The 24204-nt window shown below is 42.9% G+C and overlaps 1 protein-coding gene across 2 annotated transcripts; it reads left to right on the top strand.

The window, feature by feature from the left end:
- Positions 1-4272: 4272 nt before the first annotated feature.
- GARIN1B (golgi associated RAB2 interactor 1B) lies at positions 4273-23320 on the top strand. Of its 2 annotated transcripts, XM_019750101.2 has the most exons (9): positions 4273-4555; positions 8578-8727; positions 9198-9585; positions 10657-10841; positions 12325-12577; positions 15937-16058; positions 18531-18568; positions 21325-21492; positions 22224-23320. In XM_019750101.2, exons 3-9 carry the CDS (start codon positions 9340-9342, stop codon positions 22235-22237), a joined length of 1026 nt encoding a protein of 341 aa, XP_019605660.2. In that variant the 5' UTR covers positions 4273-4555; positions 8578-8727; positions 9198-9339; the 3' UTR covers positions 22238-23320. The 2 variants fall into 2 exon arrangements, with proteins under 2 accessions (XP_019605660.2, XP_019605670.2); XM_019750111.2 differs by lacking the exon at positions 18531-18568.
- Positions 23321-24204: the final 884 nt, after the last annotated feature.

Below are 24204 nucleotides of genomic sequence, written 5' to 3'. Positions count from 1 at the left end.
ACTACATCATTCAGTAAGCATTTATCACGCTCCTGGTAGGTGCCAGATCTGAGCTCGATGATGGCTATGTTAGAGAGAACAAGACAGATGGGCAAGTTGCCTGCCTTTGGGAGGGGATGGGAGAGCTATCAATCCCTGTTTTGGAGACACAGAATGGCCATTAATGATGTTTGAGCTGCCCAGTCTACAAATCAAGGCTGGCGGACCTGCTTTCCTATGGTTCACACTATAGGAAACAGAGTGAGGGAGCAAGAAGGAACATGGCGGCCCTGGCCTGTGCCCTGGGCTAGATTAGGTCAGAAAAAAACATCTGAGCTGAGAGAATACCCCGTGTTTGTGGGTTTCTTCCTGCCTCTAATAAAAATAAAACAAACTTCCTTTAGACACGTTGCAATCAATAGTTGGTGCTGGTGAGCGACATCTAGAAGCTGAACTTAGGAGAGACTAATGGTTTCCAGGTGGCTTTGGCCAGTGGGATGTCCACACAGGAGATCGGAGGGTGGAGGAAAATGGGGTGAAGACAATTATTCTCTCCCTTGTCATCGCTTAAGCCTGGCCGCGGTGTGTCCCTTAACTGCTCCTCTCACGGTGGCCTGTTCTAGTCAACCCTCTCTTTCCTAGTTCCAGTAACCATCCCCTCCCCTTCCCCTCAGGTGCCCTAGCTAACTGGATGCTCCTTGCTAGATTTTAGATCTTGAGCAGGGATGTCACTCATCCCCACAAAAGTGTGGCAGTGGGGGCAGCATCCTGACCAGGCAGCGCTGGCTGTGACAGTTGCTGGGCTTCCATCCAGCTTATTGCTTCTGTTTTTGTTCCTGCCTGTCCCCCAAGCCTGGTTCCCTTAACTTTCAGTTGCTGTCAAGAACCCCAACCCCCCGCCCCAATAGTCTTCCAATAAATTCCCCTTGGCTTACGTTTGCCTGTCACTTCCTCACTTCCTGTGTTTACAACCATGAAGTCTAATTGATGTGCTGTTCCCAGGAAAGTGGAGGCTGTGAAGGCAAGTGTGGCAGCCATAGGCGTCTTATTTGTTTCTGTGTCTTCCAGTACTTGGGTCCCACTAGATACCCAGTTAAAGGTTGTTAAATAAATCCATTTCTGCCAGAGTCAGTGCTGGTTGCCCCACATTGTTCCTCCCCCCAAAACAAAGGAAGAAACTACAACCTTTGCTGAATGGATTTATCACTGAAATTGATTTCCCAGAGACTATTTCTTAGATGAAAATAACACCACATAAGGGATTGGTAAACCTTTTAATGGGCAATAAATACACCATTTAAAAGAGAAAAGAAACAAAACATGGTTATCCAGTGTCAATTAGAGCCCACGAGAACATGACATTTGCAAGAACAATCCCCCAAACAGCGTAGGAATGCATCTTCAAGTTTCTGAAATGGAGTTCAGAGGAAATGTCAAGGAATAATACCAAAGCAGACCCACTTAAAATGTGTGATGGGGGTGCGATGAAAGTTTATGAATGTCCTTATAAATTTTAAGAAAAATAATAAACAGCTAGTCATTGAAGACTCTAGTTGTGTTGATGAGACAGCACGTAGAGGAAACAGAGAACCTGGGGACACTGAATATGTAGAAATGAGAGTCTTGACCTGGATCCTGGGGATACCAAGGGATTCACTAATGACCTCTCAGAACCACAGGCTATTGTTTTAGAAAACAAAACAATACATAAGGTGTCTCATCTTCAGCAAGATTCCTGTTAGGTTGGGTTAGCCAGAATCCCCCTTACCCGTGATGTTTCCTCTTAGTAATTTTCCATCCACTTACCCCACCCTTGCCCATGCTGCATTCAGAACTGTGCCCAATCGCTTTCCCCTACTGCAAAATTTCATTGCAGTGGTCCTAGACCCATTGTGACAATAAAGCCTTACCATTCTTTTAAAATAAATAAATAAATAAAAGCCCACGGGTCAATCTTAAGAAATTCCAAGACTGGTTTCAAAAGAGGGAAACAACCACCAAGAGTAGTAAAGCTTCATAAATTAGCATTTAAAATGAAAGTTAGAGTTAGTAAGGCTAAGACCACTTACAGGAGCTATAACTTGAAACAACCAGACATAGAACAATTTAGAGATATTCTGAGAGGTAGCCGTTCTGGTTTTCTCTCTGTCTCCCATTCCTGTCTGCCTTAGGATACATCAATTAATTTCCTTATTGGGGATATGGATTTTTTTAAATTAAAATATAACTAAAATTTTTAATTATCCCCAAATAAAACAGTGTTTTTGAATGTAAATAGTTGAAATAGTAACCAGAAACACACCACCTGTCCATGACATGCAAAGAAACATTCATAGATAGTCTGTTTTTCCTGAGTTGGTTTTTAGCCCCCTAAAGTCTCCAGTTAAGCACATTGGCGTGCACAAAGAAGGAAAGGAATTTCTGTCACATCCATCCCTCCCCTCACTACCATTTAAGGACCATATCTAGATGCAAGAAGAATGTGGTAATTAGTGGTATGGGATTGTCACACTCTACTCAGGACATGCCATTTGTAAATACTTGGCATTTTTAAGTGTCTTCACATCTACAATCTAATGTGATTCTCATAATTGTGTGTGAGAGTTGTTATTATTATGAACTACACTCACATTTCACAGATGAGAAAAGTCCAGAACAACTTGGCATACGCTTTGGGCAGATGGTGATTCTCAAAGTGCAGTAAAGCAATGGCTTCTGGGTCTCTTCTCACAGGAAGGAGTCAGTCTCCCTCATGCCCATTCCTGTCAGCCGTCATCATTGAGACCTTTGGTAGCTTGCTCAGTCCAGCCTAGTTTCTAAGCCAAGGGGCCAGGGCAGCCTGGAGACCCGGATTCTTTCACACGCCTATGTAAGTAGAGCGGACAACTGCCACAAGGTGGCGCCACATCACAGCTGAGACGCCAATGAATTGGAGCGGCACCTCCCAGCCCCATGGCTGAGCAAGCCAACCCCAGGGATTTAACTTTACAATAAGGCAATCCCAACCCGATTGACTATTTGGGACCCCACTTATAAATCTATAGTGGAGTTTTACTGTTTTTCAGTAGCCAATTCAATACACCTTTACGGGACTTTGTTTTGTAACTACTGCGTTCTGGGCACAAAGTTCCGATTAGATTTCATTATGATTTCTAATACAGTCATGCACAAGCAAGTACCTATTGGAATATATACATTTTAATTATAGTTTTTCTCCTTTATATTTCAGTTGGGGCAACATATCAATTATATATGCATTATAATCACTGAATTTTGTTTCAGAATGGTAAAAGAGATGTTACAAAGTATTTGTCATGAAAAGGGGACTTGGGTCTGACAGAGTTGAGAACCACGGTATTGGGGTGTTGACCTTCTCCCAGAGACTGCCCTATGGACTTTGATGATACTTTTTAGCCTCCTTTGGCTATCTCCACTTTCTCCCACCTCACCCTGGGGCTGCTCCTGGAGGCTCCTTTGCTCTGCTGGTCCCCCAGTTTCTCCCTAGCTCTCAGGGAAGCAAGCCCTGATAGCATCCCTGCACCCCAGTGCAATACTGGTGGTGTCATCGCCTGCTCCTCAGGCTCTTTTCCACGCTCCCCAATCCCACTGTGACATCCTGTCTGTCCTTCCCTCACTCCAACTCACTTGTCATCTCTACTCTCTTGTGGTCTGTCCGTCCGGTGAGAACCTGGACTGTGCCACCTCCTGACAGTTTTTAAATGTCTTCTCTAGTTGAGGGTGTAACCTGTTCTCATGGAGTAATCTTTGTCAGTTCGGCCTGAAGATCTCAAAAATGGTGATCCCAGCTGAGCTTTTCTGCCTCTGCTGAGACAATGCTGAAATAAATAGGGGCTTCTACTCTTGAAGATTTTTCTTATTGCTCTTTTCCCTGAGCTGATTACTCACTTCCTCAGGCTGCCTCTCTCAGTAGGTGGTGGAGGTGATGGTGGTGGTGGTGGTGGTGGTGGTGGTGGTGGTGGTGGTGGTGGTGGTATGTTAATTTGTGAGAAGACACACAATTATATTAACTAGCTTGCTTTCTCTATTATCAGGCCATACCCAGATTTTCTGTTCTCTGTATTCTTTGGCCACCACTTAACCTCTTTTCTTATTAGTTTGTCACTAGTTAAATCTTTCCTGTTTAAGAAAAAAAATATTCTGTATTCACTGTGGATGTCAGAGGGAGTAATTCTGTGACTTGGCTTCTTTGCAGAGGCCCCTGATTATCCACCGATATCCTTCATCCTTAAATAATAAATAATAGAATTCCCCAGTGCAAGCTGGGCTCATGGCCACCCCGCTAAAAGCTACATGTCCCAGCTTCCCTTGTAGCTGGGTGTGGCCATGTGACTGAATTCCAACCAATAGGATGTGAGCAAAAGTGATTATGCCATTTTCAGGCCATGCCCTTAAAAGGGATGAGTGTGTAGTCTCCTTCCCTTTCCTCCTTCTCACTGGCTAGGGTGCAAACATGATGGCAGGAGCTGGAGCAGACTTGGAACCCAGAGATGGAAGCCACAGGTTGAGTATGGCAGAGACTCCAGCAGCTCTAGACTGCTTACCTTCGGACGGCTAAGTAAGAGAGACTTCCATTTTGTTACGGTATTTTGGGGTCTTTTGACAACCTAGACTATAAGTAATATAGCTTCATGCCACTACTTTTACCCAAAAGTAAATCCTTGTTATTTGAACATATTTATGTTTTCTTATTTCAAATTTGTGTATTATGTCTTCCTTTTAAAAAATTAAACTGTTAGCTAGTGGTTTGTCTAATTTTTCTTTTTCAAAGAATTAGCTTATGGATTTATCTATTCTAGTGTACTTAGCGTTAATAGGATTTTTGCTACCTTCACACTTCAATGAATTTCTAGACATTTGTGGAATTATTGGGTCACAATCTTTCCTCCTCAACATTCTTTCTACATTGTTTGCTATTGCCTTATGCCATCTAGAACTGCTAAAAAGAAGTCTGAGGCCGGTCTCATTTTATTCCCTGTGGTAGATTGTCTGCTTCCTCTATCTGGATGTTTTTGTAGTAGATTGCTTTTGTTATTCATAATATTTAAGAACTTTACAAGACCTGTCTGATCTCAATGATTTCTTTGCTCAGTTTACCTGGAATATAGTAAATCCTGTTCATTTGCCAAATTGAGTCTTTTTGTTTCAGAAATGGCTTTTTCTTTCATGTTTTTGACTACTTTTTCAATTCCACATGTTACCTCTTCACCATGGACTCTAGCTATATGTTGGATCAACATCGATGTCTATGTGTTTATCATTTTCTTTCTAGTCACTTCATCTCTTTGTCCTTCTTTATTATGTTGTGTGACAGTCTCAAGCCTGTTATCCAGGTCACTGACCCAGGTTTCTGTCATGTCAACTCTGCTTCTTGTGGCTTCTAATGCGACTTTCAGATATTTAATGGATGTTTCTTCTTTTTCTTTCCTTACCTTTTCAAGTTCTCTTTTCTCTAATTTTGGTATCTCTGATTTTTTGTTTGTTTCACAGGGTCCCATATTGTATTTAATTTCCTTGAGAGTACAGAGAAGATTCTTTCAAAGACTTTATTCTATTTCCTGGAATCATTTTTTTTCTGATGTATTCTTTATATGCATTTTCCTGTTGACATTCTTTGGAAGAGGAGAGCAGTATCTTACATAGAGGCCATAGTCACTTAGAGATAGTGACTATTTTAATTCTAAAAATGCTTACCTGAGTCCATCAGCCCTTTAGATATGACTTCTATTTCACAGGAAATATAGTTCCTAGAGAAGCAAGCTAAATACCACAAGGAAGTAACCAGACAAATCCAGAATGTGGGGCATTCTGTAGGACAACTGACTTAATTATTTCCACTAGTAAGTATCCTAAAAAAAGGGACTGTGCTAGATTAAAATTAACATAGATGAGTGAGTGGTCTTGGAATGGATACTGATTTGGATAAACTAGCTATAAAAATAATTGGAGAAATTTTGTATGGCTTGAAAATTTAATGGGATAAGATGAGATGAAAGTATACCAGAACACAAAGGTAGCACGTGTTGACCAAATAAAATAGGTTATTAAAAGGTTATATAATAATTTTTAGAGTATGCTCTCATTTTGGTACATACACAGGTTGTTACAGTGATGTTTTCTGGGGTTTAGGAATATGCTGTCTGTTTTTCGAACTTGTCTGTATTTTCTAATGTTCTACAAAGCACATGTACTGCTTATGTAATGAAGTTTAAAAAAAAAATAGTTACATAGATGTAAATGGGACAGATTTACAAGGAAGGTAATAAAGCTTATGCTTCAGGTCCCTTGTTTACTGGCCCTTCCAAGACCTTAGGAGGATAGCTAGCGATTTTGTATCATACTTTTGTGGTATTTTTTAATTTTATTTTTTATGTTCTAGCATTTTTTTTTATTGTGGTAAAATATGCATAATGTAAAATGTACTATTTTAACCATTTTTTAGGTTTACATTTCAGTGGCACGATGTACATTTACATTGTTGTGCAACCATTACCACCACCCTCCTCCAAGACGTTGTCATCTTTCCAAACTGAAACACTCTGTCTCCATTAAACAATGTAACTCCTGATTCTCCCGTCCCTCCAATCTTTGTATTTTTAAGAGTCTCCAAAACTGTATAAGCTTTAAACACAAAACCTGGGTCCAGTTCCAACTGGTCATTCCTGAGCTACCTTTGAAATGATACCTGACACTGCCAAAGTGACTTTAGCCTCAAACCAAAGGACAGTCAACATAGTTGGGGAGACTGTCACCAAAGTGCTCATCACCAAACATGCAAAAGGCAACAAGTGGTGCAGCATCAACATCGCTGAATTCACAGGAAGACGAAAGCAATGAGTTTCTGATATTATTCGTATATGTAGTTATACAACTTTCCAGAAGCTATAAGTTTGTCAATCTTGGTCCTAATATCTTAAGGTCCTAATATCTCATAAATTAACCCTAATTTCATCACTGCTTATACTTATTAATAAATAGAACCACCATTTCCTATACCATTGGTCCAAAAGAGTGGTTAGGAGTTTTATGTAGTTGTATCAGTTAGTTTTAAGTCTGGCTTAATATCACAGGAAATCCAAATTTATTTCTCTCACACTTAAGAGAAGTCTGGGGGTACACAGTCCAGGACCAGTATGATAGTTTTATGATCATTAAGAAAGAAATGGGAACCTTTTTATCTGGCTATGCTACAATCCTTAGCATGCTGTTTCATGACCCAATAAGGCTGCTTAAGCTCCAGCCATCAAGTCTACTGCAGCCGAAAGGAAAAAATAAGGAGTGAAAAGGAGCATGTCCCCTTGCTACAATGATTCCTCACAGAAATTGCACCTAACACTTGAGCTTATATCTCTTTTGCCAGAACATAGTCATATGCCCTTACCTAGCTGTAAGAGAGGCCAGGAAACGTAACCTTTATTCTAGAAACTTGTGCCCATTCAGAAATTCTATTAACAAAAGAATGGAGAGAATGCATATTGGGATAAACAAGTAAGCATCTGTCAAGTGGTTTTTAAAAAGATTCAGTGTGCTAGTTTTTGAGGTTTGGTGGGGGCAGAAAGCACTTACATATTGGAATATATTTTTTAATTATAGTTTTCCCCCATTATAATTCACATGGGGCAGCATACCGACTTTTATTATATATATAGGTGAGTTATAATCACCGAATTTTATTTCAGAATGGTAAAAGGGTTACAAAATATTCATCATGAAAAGGAAACTTGGGTCTGACAGGGTTGAGAACCACTATACTGGAATAGTGACCTTCTCCTGGATACTGCCCTCTGGATTTGAGGATACTGTTTAGCCTCCTAAAAGAAGAGGGGTAGACATCTTAAAGCCCCATTTGTATCACTGTTTAGCATTTTGCTTCCTCACAATTAGCTTTCTAGACTGGGTGCTAAAACTTTCCTCCACACAACACAGAAGTGGGCTCAACAGGCTGATATGGAAAAGAGAAAAAGTCATTTTCCCAGTTGAAGGGGACTTTTGAATGTCTCAATGGCCAAATGTATCTAAACCAATACATCAAAGAGCCAATAAGGTTTACTGTTGCGGGTAAGCTTTAACTGTGTAAAGCATCATATCAGTGTATTACCTGCCATCACTTTTGTACTATGTGTTGCTTCCAGGGAAATGTAAACCACAGGAGGTGCTCTCTGACCCCATCCTTAGAGAATGTTACCATGGAGGATATTTTCTCCATGTGGTTTTAAAAAAAAAAAAAAAGAGGAACGTGAGGGCAGAAGTTCTTTACCAACCAGGGAGCTCTTACGGGGGTTGGAACAGGAACACAATACGAAGAAATGACTAAGTGGGGGCTGATGGAATCAGATGACCTCATGACCTCATGACCGTTCGGCCTTCTCCATGACATGATAATAAATCAAAATAAATCTCCAAGCTTGTACATTGCATATATTGGTTGTCAAATTGCTTTTCTAAATTGATCACATTTGACCTTGATGGTTAATACATTATTTAATAAATACGGGAGTTTTGTCCAAATTGGAATATGACTTCTCCCTGAAATGGACTTGCATGGTCATCAGTGTGCTTGGTTCTTTGCCCCTGATCCAGCCACCCCAGCATCTGGGCTATTTCTTCGTCTGGCTCAGGAATGAGGGACATGGTCACTCCCCAAGACCGTTAATGGCTTCTCGATCCAGCAGTGGTTCTCATCAAAGTTCTGTTTCTCCCAGCTGGCACCCTCACGAAGCCAGCCTCTGGGTAAGAAAATAATTACTTCTTCTGCTCCTACAGTTTGACTTCCTAAGGGACATAAGCCTGCAGAAGTAGCCAGCCAGCTGCAGCAGAGCACAGAGTAGTCCTGCAACTCCTTCCAACCAGAAAAAGCTACTGTAAATACATAGCGGGTGTGGGGGAGGGGGGAACACATGTGCAAAAGAGAGAGAAGGCTGGGTTTTAAATAAACAGCCCTTAAAACTCTTTGGCAGGGGGATTGCATTAAAAATAAGGGACAGTTGAAAAGCAGGGACAGTATATTCCTCTTAGCCGTGGTAGGAGCTTCCCAACCGCCTTCCTTCCTTGCTTTCTATCTGGCTCACTACCTTATCAGCAAGTTCTAGGGGGTCCCTGTCCTCGGTCCCGAGAAGGGCTGGAGAATGCCAGGGCACAAACGAGCCAGCAAAGCACGCTGGAGGAAAAGGGAGGCTCCTCTGCATTTCCCTTTCCTGCAGGCTGCCCTGGTTTTTCGTGATGTCATCCATTCATCATTGTGAGCTGATTGGTGGTCCCAGGCCTTGGCCAGCTGCCCAAGGCCAAAGGGCCAGAGAGAGATCCCAGGCCAAATGTGCAGCAGGCCCCTGAGTATGTGCGGAAATGTCATCAGTTCCACATGGAAAGACTTGGTGGAACTCGAAGAAGACAGTAAAAGTCACAAGATCCTATCCAACCTTCCCTGCCCTGAATGCCTGGAAAGAATTCAGGGGCCTCATGCCTGTGGATGGGGAACCAAACCCTGGAGTGGACCTGGGTGTGGAGGAGGGACTGCTCTGCCAGATGGTTCACTCTCCGGAATTCAACCTGTTTCCCGACTCAGCGGTGTTTGAAAGCAACTTTGTCCAGGTACTCTGGGGTCGCTAGAGTGGCACTCCTTGATTCTTATAAACCAGTTCCCAAAGTGGGACCAGGAGAGTCTGTCCCTGATTGGACTCCCCTGAGCAAGGGGAAGTCAGTGGGCCTGGAATGCAAGGCCACCCCCATTGAACCCTGACTTTGCTCTGCTCTGAGTGGAGGATTTGGTACCCGAATCCCTCAATTCACTTCCTTCTCCAGGCTGTCAGCACAAAGCAGATTAACAAAGAGGCAGTGACACAAGATGCCCTTTGAGGGTTCGGAATAAGAATGCTGATTGGTCAGAGAACAGGAAGTGGGCACCCAGAGAGACCTGGGCTCAGAGTCCAGTCCAATGCTTTCTCATCAGGAGGCATCACTGCAAGTGACTGAGTCCCTGAATCCAAGTTTCCTCTATTGTAAAAGGGGTCAGACTGACCTGAGGGTAACGTGCAAACACAGGAGGCAAAGGCCTTCGTACATCAGGCACTTGGTGCAGTTTTGTTTCCCCACCTGGGCTCTCCTCAGGCCAGATGGAGCCCAGAATAAACAAAACTTGGGAGTTGCAAGGGGATTTACAGTTCAGGGAAGGTACAGGAGATAGGGCCTTTCAAAGAAGGGCCAAAGAATAAGTGTTTCAGAGAAAAGCCAGGAAAGAGTCTGGGAAAAATTCACAGATACGTGACACATGTCAGGGAACTCCTGGGTTACAGTTCTTGTGGGCAATTGCTAATAGTAGGTGGTATAAATACTATTACAGTTATTTAACCAATATAGGTTAAAACAGTGGTTCTCAACTAGCTGTAATTTTGCCCTCCAAAACCAGGGGAAATCTGGCAGTGTCTGGAGACATTTTTGGCTGTCACAACTTTGGGGGGTGGGGGTGGGATTGCTAATGGCACCCCGTGGGTGGAGACCAAGGATTCTGCTAAACACCCTACGTGCACAGGACAGCCCCTCCCCAAACAAAGAATTATGCTGCCCACAATGGGAATATTAAGGGCTGTTTATTGAGAAACTCCGCTGACACATTCTGCTGCTTCTGCCAAATGCTCAAGCTGTGCCTGCGGGGCTGCTTTGCAGGTCAAAAAGGGCAGGAACTGGGTGGACATCTACAAAGCCTCCAACACCATGGCCCTCGGGGTAACCTCCTCCGTGCCCTGCCTGCCCCTTCCCAACATCCTCCTGGTGGCCCACGTCAAATGGCACCAGGGGCAGAGCCAGACATGGAACAGACCATCTGAAGCCCCAAACATCATCCTGAAGAGGTAAGCAAAACCCATCGGACAAGCTGGGGGAAGGGGTGGACCCCAAGCGAAGGCTGCATTGTGACTAAACTCAAGGTGAAAGAAAGCAGAGACGTCATCAACAGTGGCATTCATTTTTTTTTAGACAACAGCAACTCAAGACAGTGAGCACCCTGGAAGCATTCTAGGTGAGGTGGGGTACAGGGAGGCATGGTGTGAACCGGAGTGGGGGGCTGTCTGCATGCTCACTCACCCCACTGAATTCTTAGGTGATCTCTCTGCTTTTGACTGAGGGGCAAGGAAGCAGTGAGATCTGACACAGGAAGCGCTGGTTGGGAGCTGCCGGTGCTAGTCTTGGCGTGCAACTAGCTAGACTCAAATAATGTTTGAGTCATGTTACTTATTTCATCTCGGTTTCCCTACCAGTACAATGAGTGGAACTAAGTGTCACTTAGAACTGTAACATATAGTGACATCGTATTTATCTGGGATGAGACAGCCCCTTTTGATGTTTAAGTCTCTTAAAGTGATCTGTACGATATTCAAGAATCTCTAGATATTCCCAGAAGTCCAGGGAAACCCTTCATTTCTCCAGTTGCCTCCGTGATAAACCTCCGTATGATGGTCTGCTGTACCTATAGCAAGTACAGCCCAGCCCCAGCTGACGACTATTCGACCCGAAGCCAGCTCCAGTACTTCAGCTCCTTTGGGAAGAGTAATTGAAGCAATAGGGGCAATGAATGGATGAGCTGGACAGTGGGGCCAGCTCTGTGGCAGAGGAGGACAGCTGTCTGTGTGCCATCAAGAAGGAAATTGAAAAACCCAACGACCCCAGCTACCATACTCCTAGGCTGCCTCTCTCTCCAGTAGGATCCTGGGACACCAGCACGAAAATCATGGCAGGATGGGTAGAGGTTAAAATGCAGATTCCAGGAGCACATCCCAGACTTACTGAATCCGAGTTTTGGGGGCTATCTTCAGGTGTCTGCATTTTAAACAAGCTCTCCAGGAGATTCTGATCTCCCCAAAGTTTGAGAAGCACTCTGCTAAGCACTCTCTCTCCTACCCACAAAAGCCTCTGTCCTGAAGGAGACATTCCTTGTTTTAAGAAAGATAGGGTAGGGGGCCGGCCCGGTGGCTCAGGCGGTTAGAGCTCCATGCTCCTAACTCCGAAGGCTGTCGGTTCGATTCCCACATGGGCCAGTGGGCTCTCAACCACAAGGTTGCCAGTTCAATTCCTCAAGTCCCGCAAGGGATGGGTGGGCAGTGCCCCCTGCAACTAAAATTGAACACAGCACCTTGAGCTGAGCTGCTGCTAAGCTCCCGTATGGCTCAGTTGGTTGGAGCACGTTCTCTCAACCGCAAGGTTGCCGGTTCGACTCCCACAAGGGATGGTGGGCTGTGCCCCCTGCAACTAGCAACAATAAAATCTTAAAAAAAAGGAAAGAAAGGTAGGGTGGGATCAGAAGCAAGCATCAGTGTTTGTCTTCTCTTGTGGCTTCAGGATTCTCCCACTGAAGTTCGTGGAGCTCCAGGTCTGTGACCGCCTTCAACGCATCCTGCAGTTGAGGACAGTGACTGAGAAGATCTATTACCTAAGGCTCCACCCTGACCATCCCGAGACTGTCTTCCACTTCTGGATCCGACTGGTTCAAATTCTGCAGAAGGGCCTGTCCATCACCACCAAAGACCCTCGGATTCTTGTCACCCACTGTCTGGTACCCAAGAACACCTGCAGCCCCGCCGGAGACTCTAAGGTAAGTTGGCACCATTGCTGCCTCCAGCCACAGTCAGAGCTGAGCTGTAGGGCATAGGTGAACTGGTATGTGAGCACCCTGTGAAGGCAATCCTTACCTTGGGCCTCTGCTAATCAGCTTTATTGAGGCACAATTTACAACCATAAAATTCACCCACTGTGTACAGTTCAACACTTCCAGTAAATGTATGGAGTCGTGCATTGATCACCACAATCCAGGTTTAGAACATTTCCATCACCCTAAAAAATTCCGTTGTGCCCATTTACAGTCATTCCCTGTTCCTATTTCCTGCCCTAGGCAGACTTTGATCTGTTTTCAGTTTCATTAGGTTCATATTTATTACACATTTCATGTAAATGAAATCCTACTGTATATAGTCTTTTGTGTCTGGCTTTTTTCCATTCAGTGTAGTGATTTTTAGTTTCACCCGTATCATAGCATGGGGCCTACTCTGTGGCAGTCATAGACTATCAATAATTCATTCCTTTTAATTGTTGACTAGTATTCCATTGCATAAATATGCCACATTTTGTTTATCCATTCAGCAGTTGATGGATATTTGGACTGTTTCCAGTTTCTTTGGCTTTTATGAATAATGCTGCCATGAATATTTGTGTAAACATATGTTTTCATTTGTCTTGGGTAGATTCCCAGGAATGAATTTGCTAGGTCATGTAAATTTATGTTGAACTTTTAAAGCTTTTGTTTCCCAAAGAGGCTGCACCATTTTATATTCCCTCCAGCAATGCATGAGTGTTTCAGTTTCTCCACATCCTCACCAACACGGGTATTATGTTTTTGATTAAAGACATTCTGGTGGTTTTAATTTGGACTTCCTGAATGGCTAATGATGTTGAGCAACTTTTCATGGGCTTATTAGTCATTTATATATCTTCTTTGGTTAAATGTCTGTTCAAATCTTTTTCCTGTTTTTAAGTTGGGTTTTGTCTTTTTATTGAGTTGTAATAGTTCTTTGTATTTTCTGGATACAAGTCCTGTATCAGATATATGATTTGCAAATATTTTCTCCAAGTCTGTGAATTGTCTTTTCATTTTCTTAATGGTGTTTTTTGAGGATCAAGTGTCTTCTGATGAAGTGCAACTTATTAATTTTTTTCTTTTAGGGATCAGGCTTTTGCTGTTATATCTAAGAACTCTGTTCAACCCAAAATTGCAAATATTTCATTCTATGTTTTCTCCTAGAAGTTTTATAGATTTAGCTTTTCCGTTTAGGTCTACAATACATTTTGAGTTAGTATTTGTGTGTAGTGTGAGGTAAGGGTCTATATTTTCCTTCCTTCCTTCCTTCCTTCCTTCCTTCCTTCCTTCCTTCCTTCCTTCCTTCCTTTCTTCCTTTCTAGAGGATATACAATTGTCCCAGCACCACTTGTTGAAAAAACTATCCTTTCCTCATTGAATTGTTTTGGACACCTTTGTCAAAAATCAATTGACCACAGATGTAAGGATTTATTTCTGGATTCTCAATTCTGTTCTGTTGATCTGTTTGCCATTTCTTGTACCAATACCACAATGTCTTGATTAATGTAGCTTAATAGTAAATTTTGAAATTGTGTGATGTACGTCTTCCAATTTTGTCCTTTTCACAATTGTCTTGGCTATTCTGGATCCTTTGAATTTCCATATGAATTTTAGGATCACCTTGTCAATTTCTATAAAATAGCCTGCTGGGATTTTGATAAGGACATGTTGAATTTACACATCAATTTAGGGAGAATTGCCATCTTGATAATATTGAGTCTTTCAATACATGGATATAGATAGAATGTCTTTCCATTCATTTTGATCTTCTGTCATTTCTGTTAGCAATGTTTTTGCAGGTTTCTTTGTACATTCTTTTGTTAAATTTATTCCTAAGTATTTTATTGTTGTTGCTATTAGTGTTAATGGAATTATGTTTTCTTAATTTTATGTTTGCATCATTCATTGATAGTATATAGAAACACAACTGGTTTTTGTATATTAATCTTATTCATTAGATATAGTAGTTTTTGTGGATTCCTTTGAATTACATACATTCATAGTCATCTGCAAATAAAGAGAGTTTTACTTCATTTTTAATCTGGATCATTTTGTTTGTTTATTGCTTATTGTCTTAGCTAGAACCTTGAGTACATGTTTAAGAGAAGTTGCAAAAGCAGGCATCCTTGCCATGTTCCCAATCTTAGGAGAAAAGCATTGTCTTTCATTAAGTATTATGCTAACTGTCGAATTTTCATCAGGTGGAGAGAGCACCCTTCTATTCTTTGTTTAAGAGTTTTTATTATGAATGGGTATTGGATTTTGCCAAAATTTTTTCTGAATTTATTGAGATGACCATGTGGTTTGTCCTTTATTTCAGTGAGATAATATATTCCATTAATTGATTTTTAGATGTTAAACCAGCCTTATGTTCTTGCCATAAATTCCACTTGATTATGGTATGTATGTATATTATCCCTTTTAAATATTACAGGATTTGGTTTTCCAGCATTTTATTAAGAATTTACATCTATTTCATTAGAAATATTGATCTGTAGTTTTTCTTGTGATATCCTAGCTTCGGTATTAGAGTAATCCTAGCCTCAATGAATGATTTGGGAAGTGTTCCCTCCTCCTCTGTTTTCTGAGTTTGTGAAGAATGGGTATTACTGCTTATTTAACTATTTAATGGAATTCACCAGTGAAGCTACCTGGGCGATTTTGCCCCAGGCCTTCCAGTGTGACATAAGACTTACTTGAGCTACAATATAAACTCCATGAAGGCAGGGGTTTTTAATTTGTCTTCTTCGTTGCTGTATCCCCAGAACCTGGCACATAGTTGACATTCAATAAATATTGAACAAGTGATTGTATAAATGAATGAATATGAGCAGCTTGCACAGCTGGAATACCTTTGGGATATCACACGTAACAGCAAGAAAGCAATTTTACTCAGGCGTAAAAAGCAGCTCAATATAAGAGTTTTCTTAAATTAATTTTTTAAGCATTCATTAAATTCCTATAATAAATATTTGATGCCCCTACATTTCAATATAAAACCAAGTAGCATAAGCTTTATTAAAGTTTATATGAATAGGCTATTGAATAACATATTAAGATATGTTAATGAGAATAAGTTATCTACTAAATTACGTCTAAAGTATTCAAAGACAATATTATCCTTAGGGCACCAAAGGATATTTATAATATACAGGGGGTATAAACAAACAGATATGACCTCAGAATTGCCTCTCTGAGCAGCTGCATGGCTGCCCAATGGAAGTTTGAATTCTAACACTTCAGTGTCTGGACCATGATATTATGAAAATGCAGATATCCTATGGCCTGAACCACTGACTTTGCTGTTTTTCTCCATCTAGTTAGTAGAGGAGAAACTCCAAGCCTCTCAGCCCAGCGAGAGCCTCATGCGGCTGATGGCCGTGGGGGAGAGTGAGGCCCTGTCGCAGATTTTTGCCGACTTGCACCAGCACGAGCTCTTCAGGTACATGACTGAAATCCAGGCCCTCCTTACATCCCTTCCTGCTATGCAGGTAGTCTGGGTCTTGAGATCCCAAAACCAAGTTAATGAGCATAGGGAGGGGAGGAGCTTGGAATCCTGGTACTCAGTACCCAGTGTTTCCCCTGGACTCAGGGCAACCTTTTCCCGATTCTCTTTGCTTTAGTCTCCTTCTCCACATAGCAAGCATAGTGGGCATAGTGGGCTTGACTCCACGGGAGGAAAAGTAACTCTCTGATAATAAGTTAGTAACACTGGTGGGAAAGTAAAACCTAATTTCTAATCCAGTTCCTAATCCTACATAGAAATAACCAAAACGTTATTTAAAACATTGTCTACTTCTTGGGTTCCTTCACCTACTCACCTGGTCTCTGCCTGGACTTTATGCAGCTTCTGTGGCCATTTTCTCAGTGGATTGTCTGTTCTGGAAAGCTCCATTGTACAGGACTCTCTACTCTCCTTGTGCCTGAGGAAATGTCCCTGAACATACAGATGACTCAGGGTTTGAGTCGTAAAACTGGTTGGTATGAGAGAGACAGGAGTTGAGAGACTTAGACCACTGGGCACCACAACCAGAGAGCAGAGATTAAGTGGGACACGGAGTCCTAGTAAACTTTATTTGTGGCTTAAAAGAAAAGAGGGAACAGAAATAAATTAGTAAATATCACCAGAAGATAAAAACTAGGTATCAGAGATTTTTGTCACAACAGGGAAAACAGTCCAGAGACAGAACAAGGAAAAGAAAGGTTTCTTTCTGAGTTAACTGAAAACCAGTAGTCAGAGGAGGTACTTTGTTGTAGAGGGTAAAGGTTCACAAAGAACGAGGTCCATGTCACTCCTCCGACTGTGAGCCCATGGGCACATTGCTTAACTCTTCTGGGCCTCAGTTTTCAGATCTGTACAATGGAAATTATGATAGTTCCAACCTCATCCAGATATTGTCAGGATTAAATGAGCTCAAATGCATTAAGTGCTTGACACGCTCCTCAGCAGATTTAGAGGCAGATGTAAGTAAACTCTTAATAAATATCAATTTTTACTATTAAGTCTACGTTGGGCTGGAAGTAGAAAAGCATTGACACAAGAAAAATACTTAGTTGCCCACTGTTACAGAATTTATATTGGGGTTGTCATTCTGCATATCATATAGAGATCTGTAATTAAGAAGTTTCTGGGTAAGATGTTATACTGCTGAACTGGAAAGCGCTGGACTCTAATAGGGCAAGTTGAAACAACTGTTTGTCTCAAAATGTTAAAAAATGTAAGATTTTTAAGTTACTATTTGAAGAACAGCTTTTGTTTATATTCATTCATTGGCCGTAATTCAGTCACATGACTACATCTAGCTGCAAGGGAAGCTGGGAAATGCATTTTCCATTCTGCATAACCATGTGCCCAACACAGAATCAGATATTCTGCCCCCAAGGGAGAAGGGAAGAAGAGATACTGGGGGCCTATTAGCAGTCCCTGGCACAGACAGCTTTTAATATTTCCAGAAAGTCAGAGGAGACTGAGACCTGAAGGAGAACTAGGCACTAGCCAGAGAAAGGGTGGAGAAAGCTGTGCAGGTTAAGGGAACAAATGAAGGTAAGACTGAGGCTCCACCCTGAGGAAGAAGCTTGTTAAGTTTAGAGACAAGGAAGGAAGGCCAGTGAGGAAGCAGGGTGGTGGTAAAAGGGTCTAAGTAGAAGTGGACAGAGACAGAGCCAAGAAGGGTCTGGGAAGCCGTGCAAATGAATTTAGATTTTAAGTGTAATGGGAGGCTTAGCACCATTTTAAACTGGGATGTGATGTGATCCAATTTACATGTTCAAAAGGTCATGCTGGCTGTTGCAGTGACCATTGATTTGAAGAGCGAGAGAGTAGGTGTGGATAGACCAGCCAGGAAGCTATGACAACGTCTCCTGGGCTGTCGTGTACAAAACAGAGCAGAGGGATATGAGAAGCAGAGAAAAATTAATTTTGCTCTGCTGTTATCTCAATAATTGCTTTGTAGAGATATTTAGTTTCTTCTCTTTAGTTCCCCAGAACGAAGCCCTGAGTATGATTACTTTTCTCCTGACGCAGGCAGGCGCTAGTCTGGTTGCAATTATATCAGTTTTTGCACGTTGGCAGCAATACGCAACTTATGACAAATAAAATAAATGGCTGAGACACAGGACCAAACAAATGGAGTCACACCCACTCCTCATAAAAATCAGCAGCATGGGTTCTGCTCCCCACCCCCCCTGCAGCCCATCCCGTCTCCCCCTTCCCTATTTTTCCTTCTGGTACTTTAATATGGGCCACATCCGTCCAATATAATCACAGCTGGCCCTTTTCAGGTTTATATCTGCCTCCAAAGCTTTTGCATCAGGAAAAACATAAATAGAAACAAGATTTAAAATGAGAATTTCATGTTCTATTTTTTTCCTTTTGACCTTCATTTCCTTGATCCTGAAATGGCTGGAGTTTCAGGAGCAGCAAAAAGACCAAGGCCAAAAAGGACACCTCAGGTAACACAGGGCACAGGGCACTGGTATCTCCTGTCTCAGAGAACTTTCTGCTCTGCAGATACAGGAACATGATTCCCTTCAGCTCCCCCTCCCTACTTTCCCAGTAGCTGTCAAGATGTCTTCTCCTATCTTAGTTTTACTTCCTCTAGGCTCTTTGGCAACCATAGTCAATTGTCACCAAATCCTAAAAATTTTTCTTTGAAATGTTTCTTATATCTTTACTTCATTTCTGCCCCCACAGATCCTACCCTACTCCACCTTATCACCTCTTGCCTGGACTTCCGCAGCAATATTCTAGCTCATTCATTCATTTGCTCATTCAGAAACACGCACTGAGCGCTTGGTAAGTGCCAAACGCTGTTGAAGGTTTTGGAGTCCCAATGCAGAAAGACGCAGTACTCCCTTTAAGGGGTTTATAATTTGGTGGACTCAGATGGGTAAATCCCCCAAATTATACCACCTCTTCTTTCAGGCACATTTAAAGCCCATGCCTGCATTGTCACAGGGACACAAAGATGGGGGCACCTCACTCCTCCCAGGAAGCTGTCCTAGAGGCCTAGGGTTTGAGCCCAGTCATAGAGAATGAGGACAAGTGGTCTGGCTGAAGTGGAGGAGGCAGGGCATTCTGCCAACAGACAGAGTCTGTGTGAGAGAGCATGACACATTGTGGAAACAGCAGTCGGTTCCCTGTTTATTTCCACATTCTGGTTTACCCTAAATCCACTCATTTTGGCATGCATGATTCTATATACACCTCCCCCCTCTTCCCCATCTTGCCTGACCACTTTCTCCTCCTCTAATAGGAGCCCTCTGCCTCGTGTCCTTCTCCTGCCCAAATCTGCTCTAGTCACACCTTAGCTATCCCTCCCCGTGCCTTATTCACCCCTGCCGCCCCCTCCCCCACTCCAAATCCCACTAATCCTTCCAGGTACATGTCTTCGCACGCACCTTCTTGGCCAGAGGAATCTTGCCTTGGTCGTAAGCTCTCTTTTGTGATTCCCTAATTGTTTCATAGGTTTCAATCTTGTTTCTTCAACCAATACTAAATTTTTTTTCGTGCCTCTGAATTATCCACAGTGGCAAGCACCGGACTGGGAACACAATAAGAGCTCAGTAAATATCCGTGCACCACACCAGTAATATATTTTTCCTCCAAATTTGTTCAGGAGGCAGCTGGAATATCATGTTATATTTAGAAATTTAAAGGAGTGTGTAGATCCCAGGGGGAGCTCTGCCAACTTTCATCCAAACTAGGGATTACAAAGTCAAATGTCTGCAGGTAGTATACATGTGGAAAAAGTCTAGATGTCATAAATATAAGAAATGGTTGCCTTTTCTTTCAACTCTATTATAAGTAAAAAAAACAGCTGGGCTGACACTTGGTTTCAACTTTGGGGAGACAATAGGGAGTAGTGGGGACAGTGGCAATGAGAAAGTGAAAGTTTCAATTGATTATTTCCCTGCTAGAACACAGGCCTAGTGTTGAACACAGGCTAGATACTCTAATTTTTCAAGAGAAGCCAAAACTCTGCATTTTTATGTGACGTATCCCCCACCCATAAAAAATTACAGCCTAGTATAAGCCACAGTTAGTGGGCAAATAAAACATATCTAGAGGCCAAATTCCACCTGGAGGTTGCCAGTTCACACCCTCGTTTTAAATGGTGAGGGAAGCTGACGCTGGCCCACATTTTCTCCAAGTCTACGAATGCTTTCTCATGTTATGTGACTGATAATATAACTGATTTGTTTCTGTTTTTACACATACATTCACTCTCTCACACACACACACGTTAGGGTTGAGGAAAACAGAAGTAGAGAATATTTCAAACTTATTTCTGGGACTTGAGAGAACAGCTAGAATTTCAGAGTCGCAGGGTATCAGGTGTCACAGGAACCACCACTTCCAAGATGATTTCAATTAATCATCCTGGAATGTCCTCAGGACACTTCTCTTTCCTTGAAGCTGAAAACAAACCCTCCTTTCTCTTTGGCTATGTAAATACCCTTTCAGTTTGGGAGAACAGTCACACCCCAACCTCTTGGAACTTTGGGATGAAAAGAGAGAGCTACATGTGAAAAAACCAGCATCCCAAAGCTTACCTGTATGGCAGAACCTTTCAACTTCGTTTGGCCTATTGCAGTGCTTCCCAAACTTGAATGTATGTGCGGACAGTCCCCTGGGGGCTCTGGTTAAAATGCAGATTCTGATTTAGTGGGTCTGGCTGGACTTAAAGCTGTACATTTCTAACATGTTCTCTGGTGATGCCAAGTCTGCTGGGCTATGAGCCACACTTTGAGTAGCTGAAGCCAAGTGGACTAAGTAGAGGCTCTGGCTCAAGGCCATCTGGGTTCAAGGCCACTGCCAGTTCAGCTAGCTGAATGTCCTGGGGAAATTCACTCAGTTAACCTTTCCAAGCCACGTAGGTTCCCTCCTTTTGCTGGCTCTGCCTCGTTCACACGATGTAGTGGTAAAAACATGGGCTCTGGAGCCAGGCTGCTTGGCTTTCAGTCCTGTCTCTGCCTCCTCATTATATGACCATGGGTAAGTTCCTTAACCTCACTGAGCCTCAGATTCCTCATCCTTAAAATGGGCTGACCTCTCAGGGTCGTTGTGAGGATTCAATGAGTTTTAATGCACATAATTGTTTGGAACAGTGCCTGGCCCGTTATAAGCACCCATAAATGTTGGCCATAATCTGTGAGTGTGCTCTGTGAACTAAAGCACAAACAAATGCATTCCCTTCTTGACCTAGAAAAAAGCACTCCCAGGGAAGACAGCATCCCATGTACCCGCGACCTCAGTTGGAGGGCTTCCTTCACCTATGGAGAGTGGGAAAGAGAGAACCCCTCTGGGCCGCAACCCCTCTCACTCCTCAGCACTCTGGCAGCTTCCACAGGACTACAGCTGGCCTCGTTCATAGGTACGGTCATGGGATTAGTCTGGTGGCCTCCATGGGACAGGCCTGGAATTTGACCTCAGGCCTGGGCTCAGATCCTAGGGTCCTAAGGGTGCTTCCAGGAAGCTACGGGGTGGGAGTGGGGGGGTGTCATCCACAACCCCTTCAGCCCTCTTTTCTCCTGCCCTGTTCTTTTCTACCTCCAACTGGGCTGAGTGAAACCCTAGGTGTGGCACCTCGGGAGACCCCAGGGGCCCCTAGGAGTTCCTGCAAAGTGGCTTTGAGGGAATAGAGATTGAGATGATGCTGTTGTCACTAGAGCTGCTTTCTCCCTGCTGGATGCAGACATGAGGGCGGCCTCTGCAGAGTTTCCATGGCTTCTCCCTTTTCCTTTCCAGAGCTCTTGGGGACCCCCAACCATCTGCCACAGAGTGAGAAGGAGCTAGGCCAGGAGGGGTGAGGTGGGGTGGGCTAAGCCCTTATCTCGCCATGCTCCAAGGCACACCCATGCATTCATTCAACAAACACTCATTCACTACTTCCTATGTGCCTGTCTGACCAGAGATAGGTCCCTAAAGAAGATAGAGTGGTTTATATTTTCTAAAGTAAAATATTATTAATAAACCACTAACTCTTCAAGCTATGTTAGTAATTGTTGGCAATTTAAAAAATTAACCTAAATGTCTATGTGCCCACACAAGAGCTTTTTAGGCAGGTTATATCTTATTGAATATTTTTCTGTCTGACACTAACAGGAAATTCTATGTGAGCCGTCCTTTCACACTGGGGAGAAACTAAGCAGCCCTCGCCAACACCACCATGCAGCATTCAGCTTTCTGAGGGACTATCTGGATGGAGGAGAGGAGAAAGCTGCAACTAAGGAAACACTAGACTCATCTCACGCTGATAGCGATAGCCTTTCCTTGGAGAACCACCTGGGAGTGTCACTTCCGGATGAGAAGCAATATTCCAGCATGTAACTTCTGTGATCTCACCACCACACCTCACCACACCTCACCTCCACCCACCAGGAAGGCACAAAAAGCGGTGATCTCAGAAGGGCCAGGACCAAGAGATAGAGAGAAGGAAGGAAAGGAATGCAGGACCAGAGGAGAGGTGGAAGAGAACAAAATGGAGATGAAGAGGAAGGTAGAGGGAGGAAGTCAGAGAAGAAGGGTGATACAGAGAGGTGGTAAGAGAAGGAAAAGCTGAAGAGGACAGGAGAAGAAATACACCTCTGAGAGATGCTTCACCCAGCTTCTATTTATCTAATTTAAAACTTGAAAGTAAGGCCATATACCAAAACAAGAAATGTGTTTTCTTCTCTGCTCAGACTATTGTGGATAAGTATGAAGGGTCAGAAATGTTTTCCACCCAAGGGCCTCTCCATAAATTTCCCTTGTTGCCAGTTTTTCTTGTTAGTTCCTCTTTTCTGATTCAAGTTTTGGCCCTTCTTCCTTAGCCTATTCCCTAACTTGGACTTCCTAGCCTGGCCCTTGTGTTCCAAATGAAGGTTTGGGTTTGAGGCTGCAGAAAGATTCCTGCAGGAGAAAGTCAGGCAAGGTGTGTGAGATAGGGGGAATTTCTCTTTTAGGTTCAAACTTTCTAAGTTTGTTGCTGTTTCAGCCCTACAAACACTGGCTCAATTTCTTTTGCATACGACACCCCCTTGAAATGTTGACATACCTTGTTAGTGCTTATTAAATGATCGGTTCCAAAGAGAGGAGATACAGGATCAAAGCACAGGTAAAATCAGAGGTTCACAAATTATAAATCAAGAGAGTCACTAAGGAGTGTCTGTCAAATGATCCATGGGCTGGCCTCTTTGTTTAACGTGCAATATTTCACATTCAATAAAAACCAGACTGTGAGTATTTCAGAAAGGATGCCCAATCTTCCAACTTGAAAGCGTTTTGGACGTTTTGCTTTGATCTAAGATTTCCTAGGAGAGTCTTTTTCTTCACCAAAGTGCTTTTCAGACTGAAAATATTGGAGGGCTAAAAAGTAAGCTCCTAGATCACGGTCATGCTTTCCAAGGATGAGTTAGGTCCTAATTCTTCGTGATTTCAATATCCACAGATAGATGGTCCTTCCCGTATCCTGATAACTGTTCCTTGAACCGCTGCCCAATGGTCCCAGCCTTCACTGTGCTCAGCCACTGACTCCTGATTTTACCCTAGAGTTTGTCATTCATAACTGTACCCGACCCCATTATTCCCATTCTCCAGCTATCCCACCTCCTATCTTTCCCTCTGAGTCCAGTAATGCTTCCACCCCACCGATCCTACAATTTATTACCCCTTCTGGGTTTTCACTGTCCCCCACTCTCCTCATGTCCTCATTTTCCTTCCTGACAGCCTAGATTCTGTGATGAACCATTATTATCACTCCCTTGCGTGCACCTCAGCACCGACATGAAAGGCACCATGAAAATTCTGTAAACTGGACCCAGCTCCAAACACATTAATACTACCAATAGGCCCTTTTCCAACTATATACCTGAATTTAGCTGCTCATGAAACCTTACACGCACCACTCCGTTTTGAAGTATGCCTCTCCCTCAGCACCTCAACCCTTTTGAGTCTTTATTCTTTATTCTGTTCACATGGCTGAGTCCAATTCTCCACTCGCTCAATGCCTGCACCATGCCGCTAAACTTGCCTGGAGAAAACCGCATGACATACTCACCAGTCTCACTTCAAGAGTCATAATCACAAGCCTAAAGAGGGTCCTTAA

This window comes from Rhinolophus sinicus, linkage group LG11, assembly GCF_036562045.2.
Source record: "Rhinolophus sinicus isolate RSC01 linkage group LG11, ASM3656204v1, whole genome shotgun sequence".
NCBI lineage: Eukaryota > Metazoa > Chordata > Mammalia > Chiroptera > Rhinolophidae > Rhinolophus > Rhinolophus sinicus.
Note: the sequence above shows the minus strand (reverse complement) of the source record. Positions and strands in the feature narration are given on the sequence as shown.

What these genes read in the sequence shown, in the direction of transcription:
- GARIN1B (XM_019750101.2), top strand. Translation starts at nt 9,340, where the DNA reads ATGTCATCAGTTCCACATGGAAAGACTTGGTGGAACTCGAAGAAGACA. An exon ending in CCAAACATCATCCTGAAGAG is followed by an intron (nt 10,842 to 12,324) that starts GTAAGCAAAACC and finishes TTGTGGCTTCAG; the next exon opens with GATTCTCCCACTGAAGTTCG. An exon ending in GGCCAAAAAGGACACCTCAG is followed by an intron (nt 18,569 to 21,324) that starts GTAACACAGGGC and finishes TTCTTGACCTAG; the next exon opens with AAAAAAGCACTCCCAGGGAA.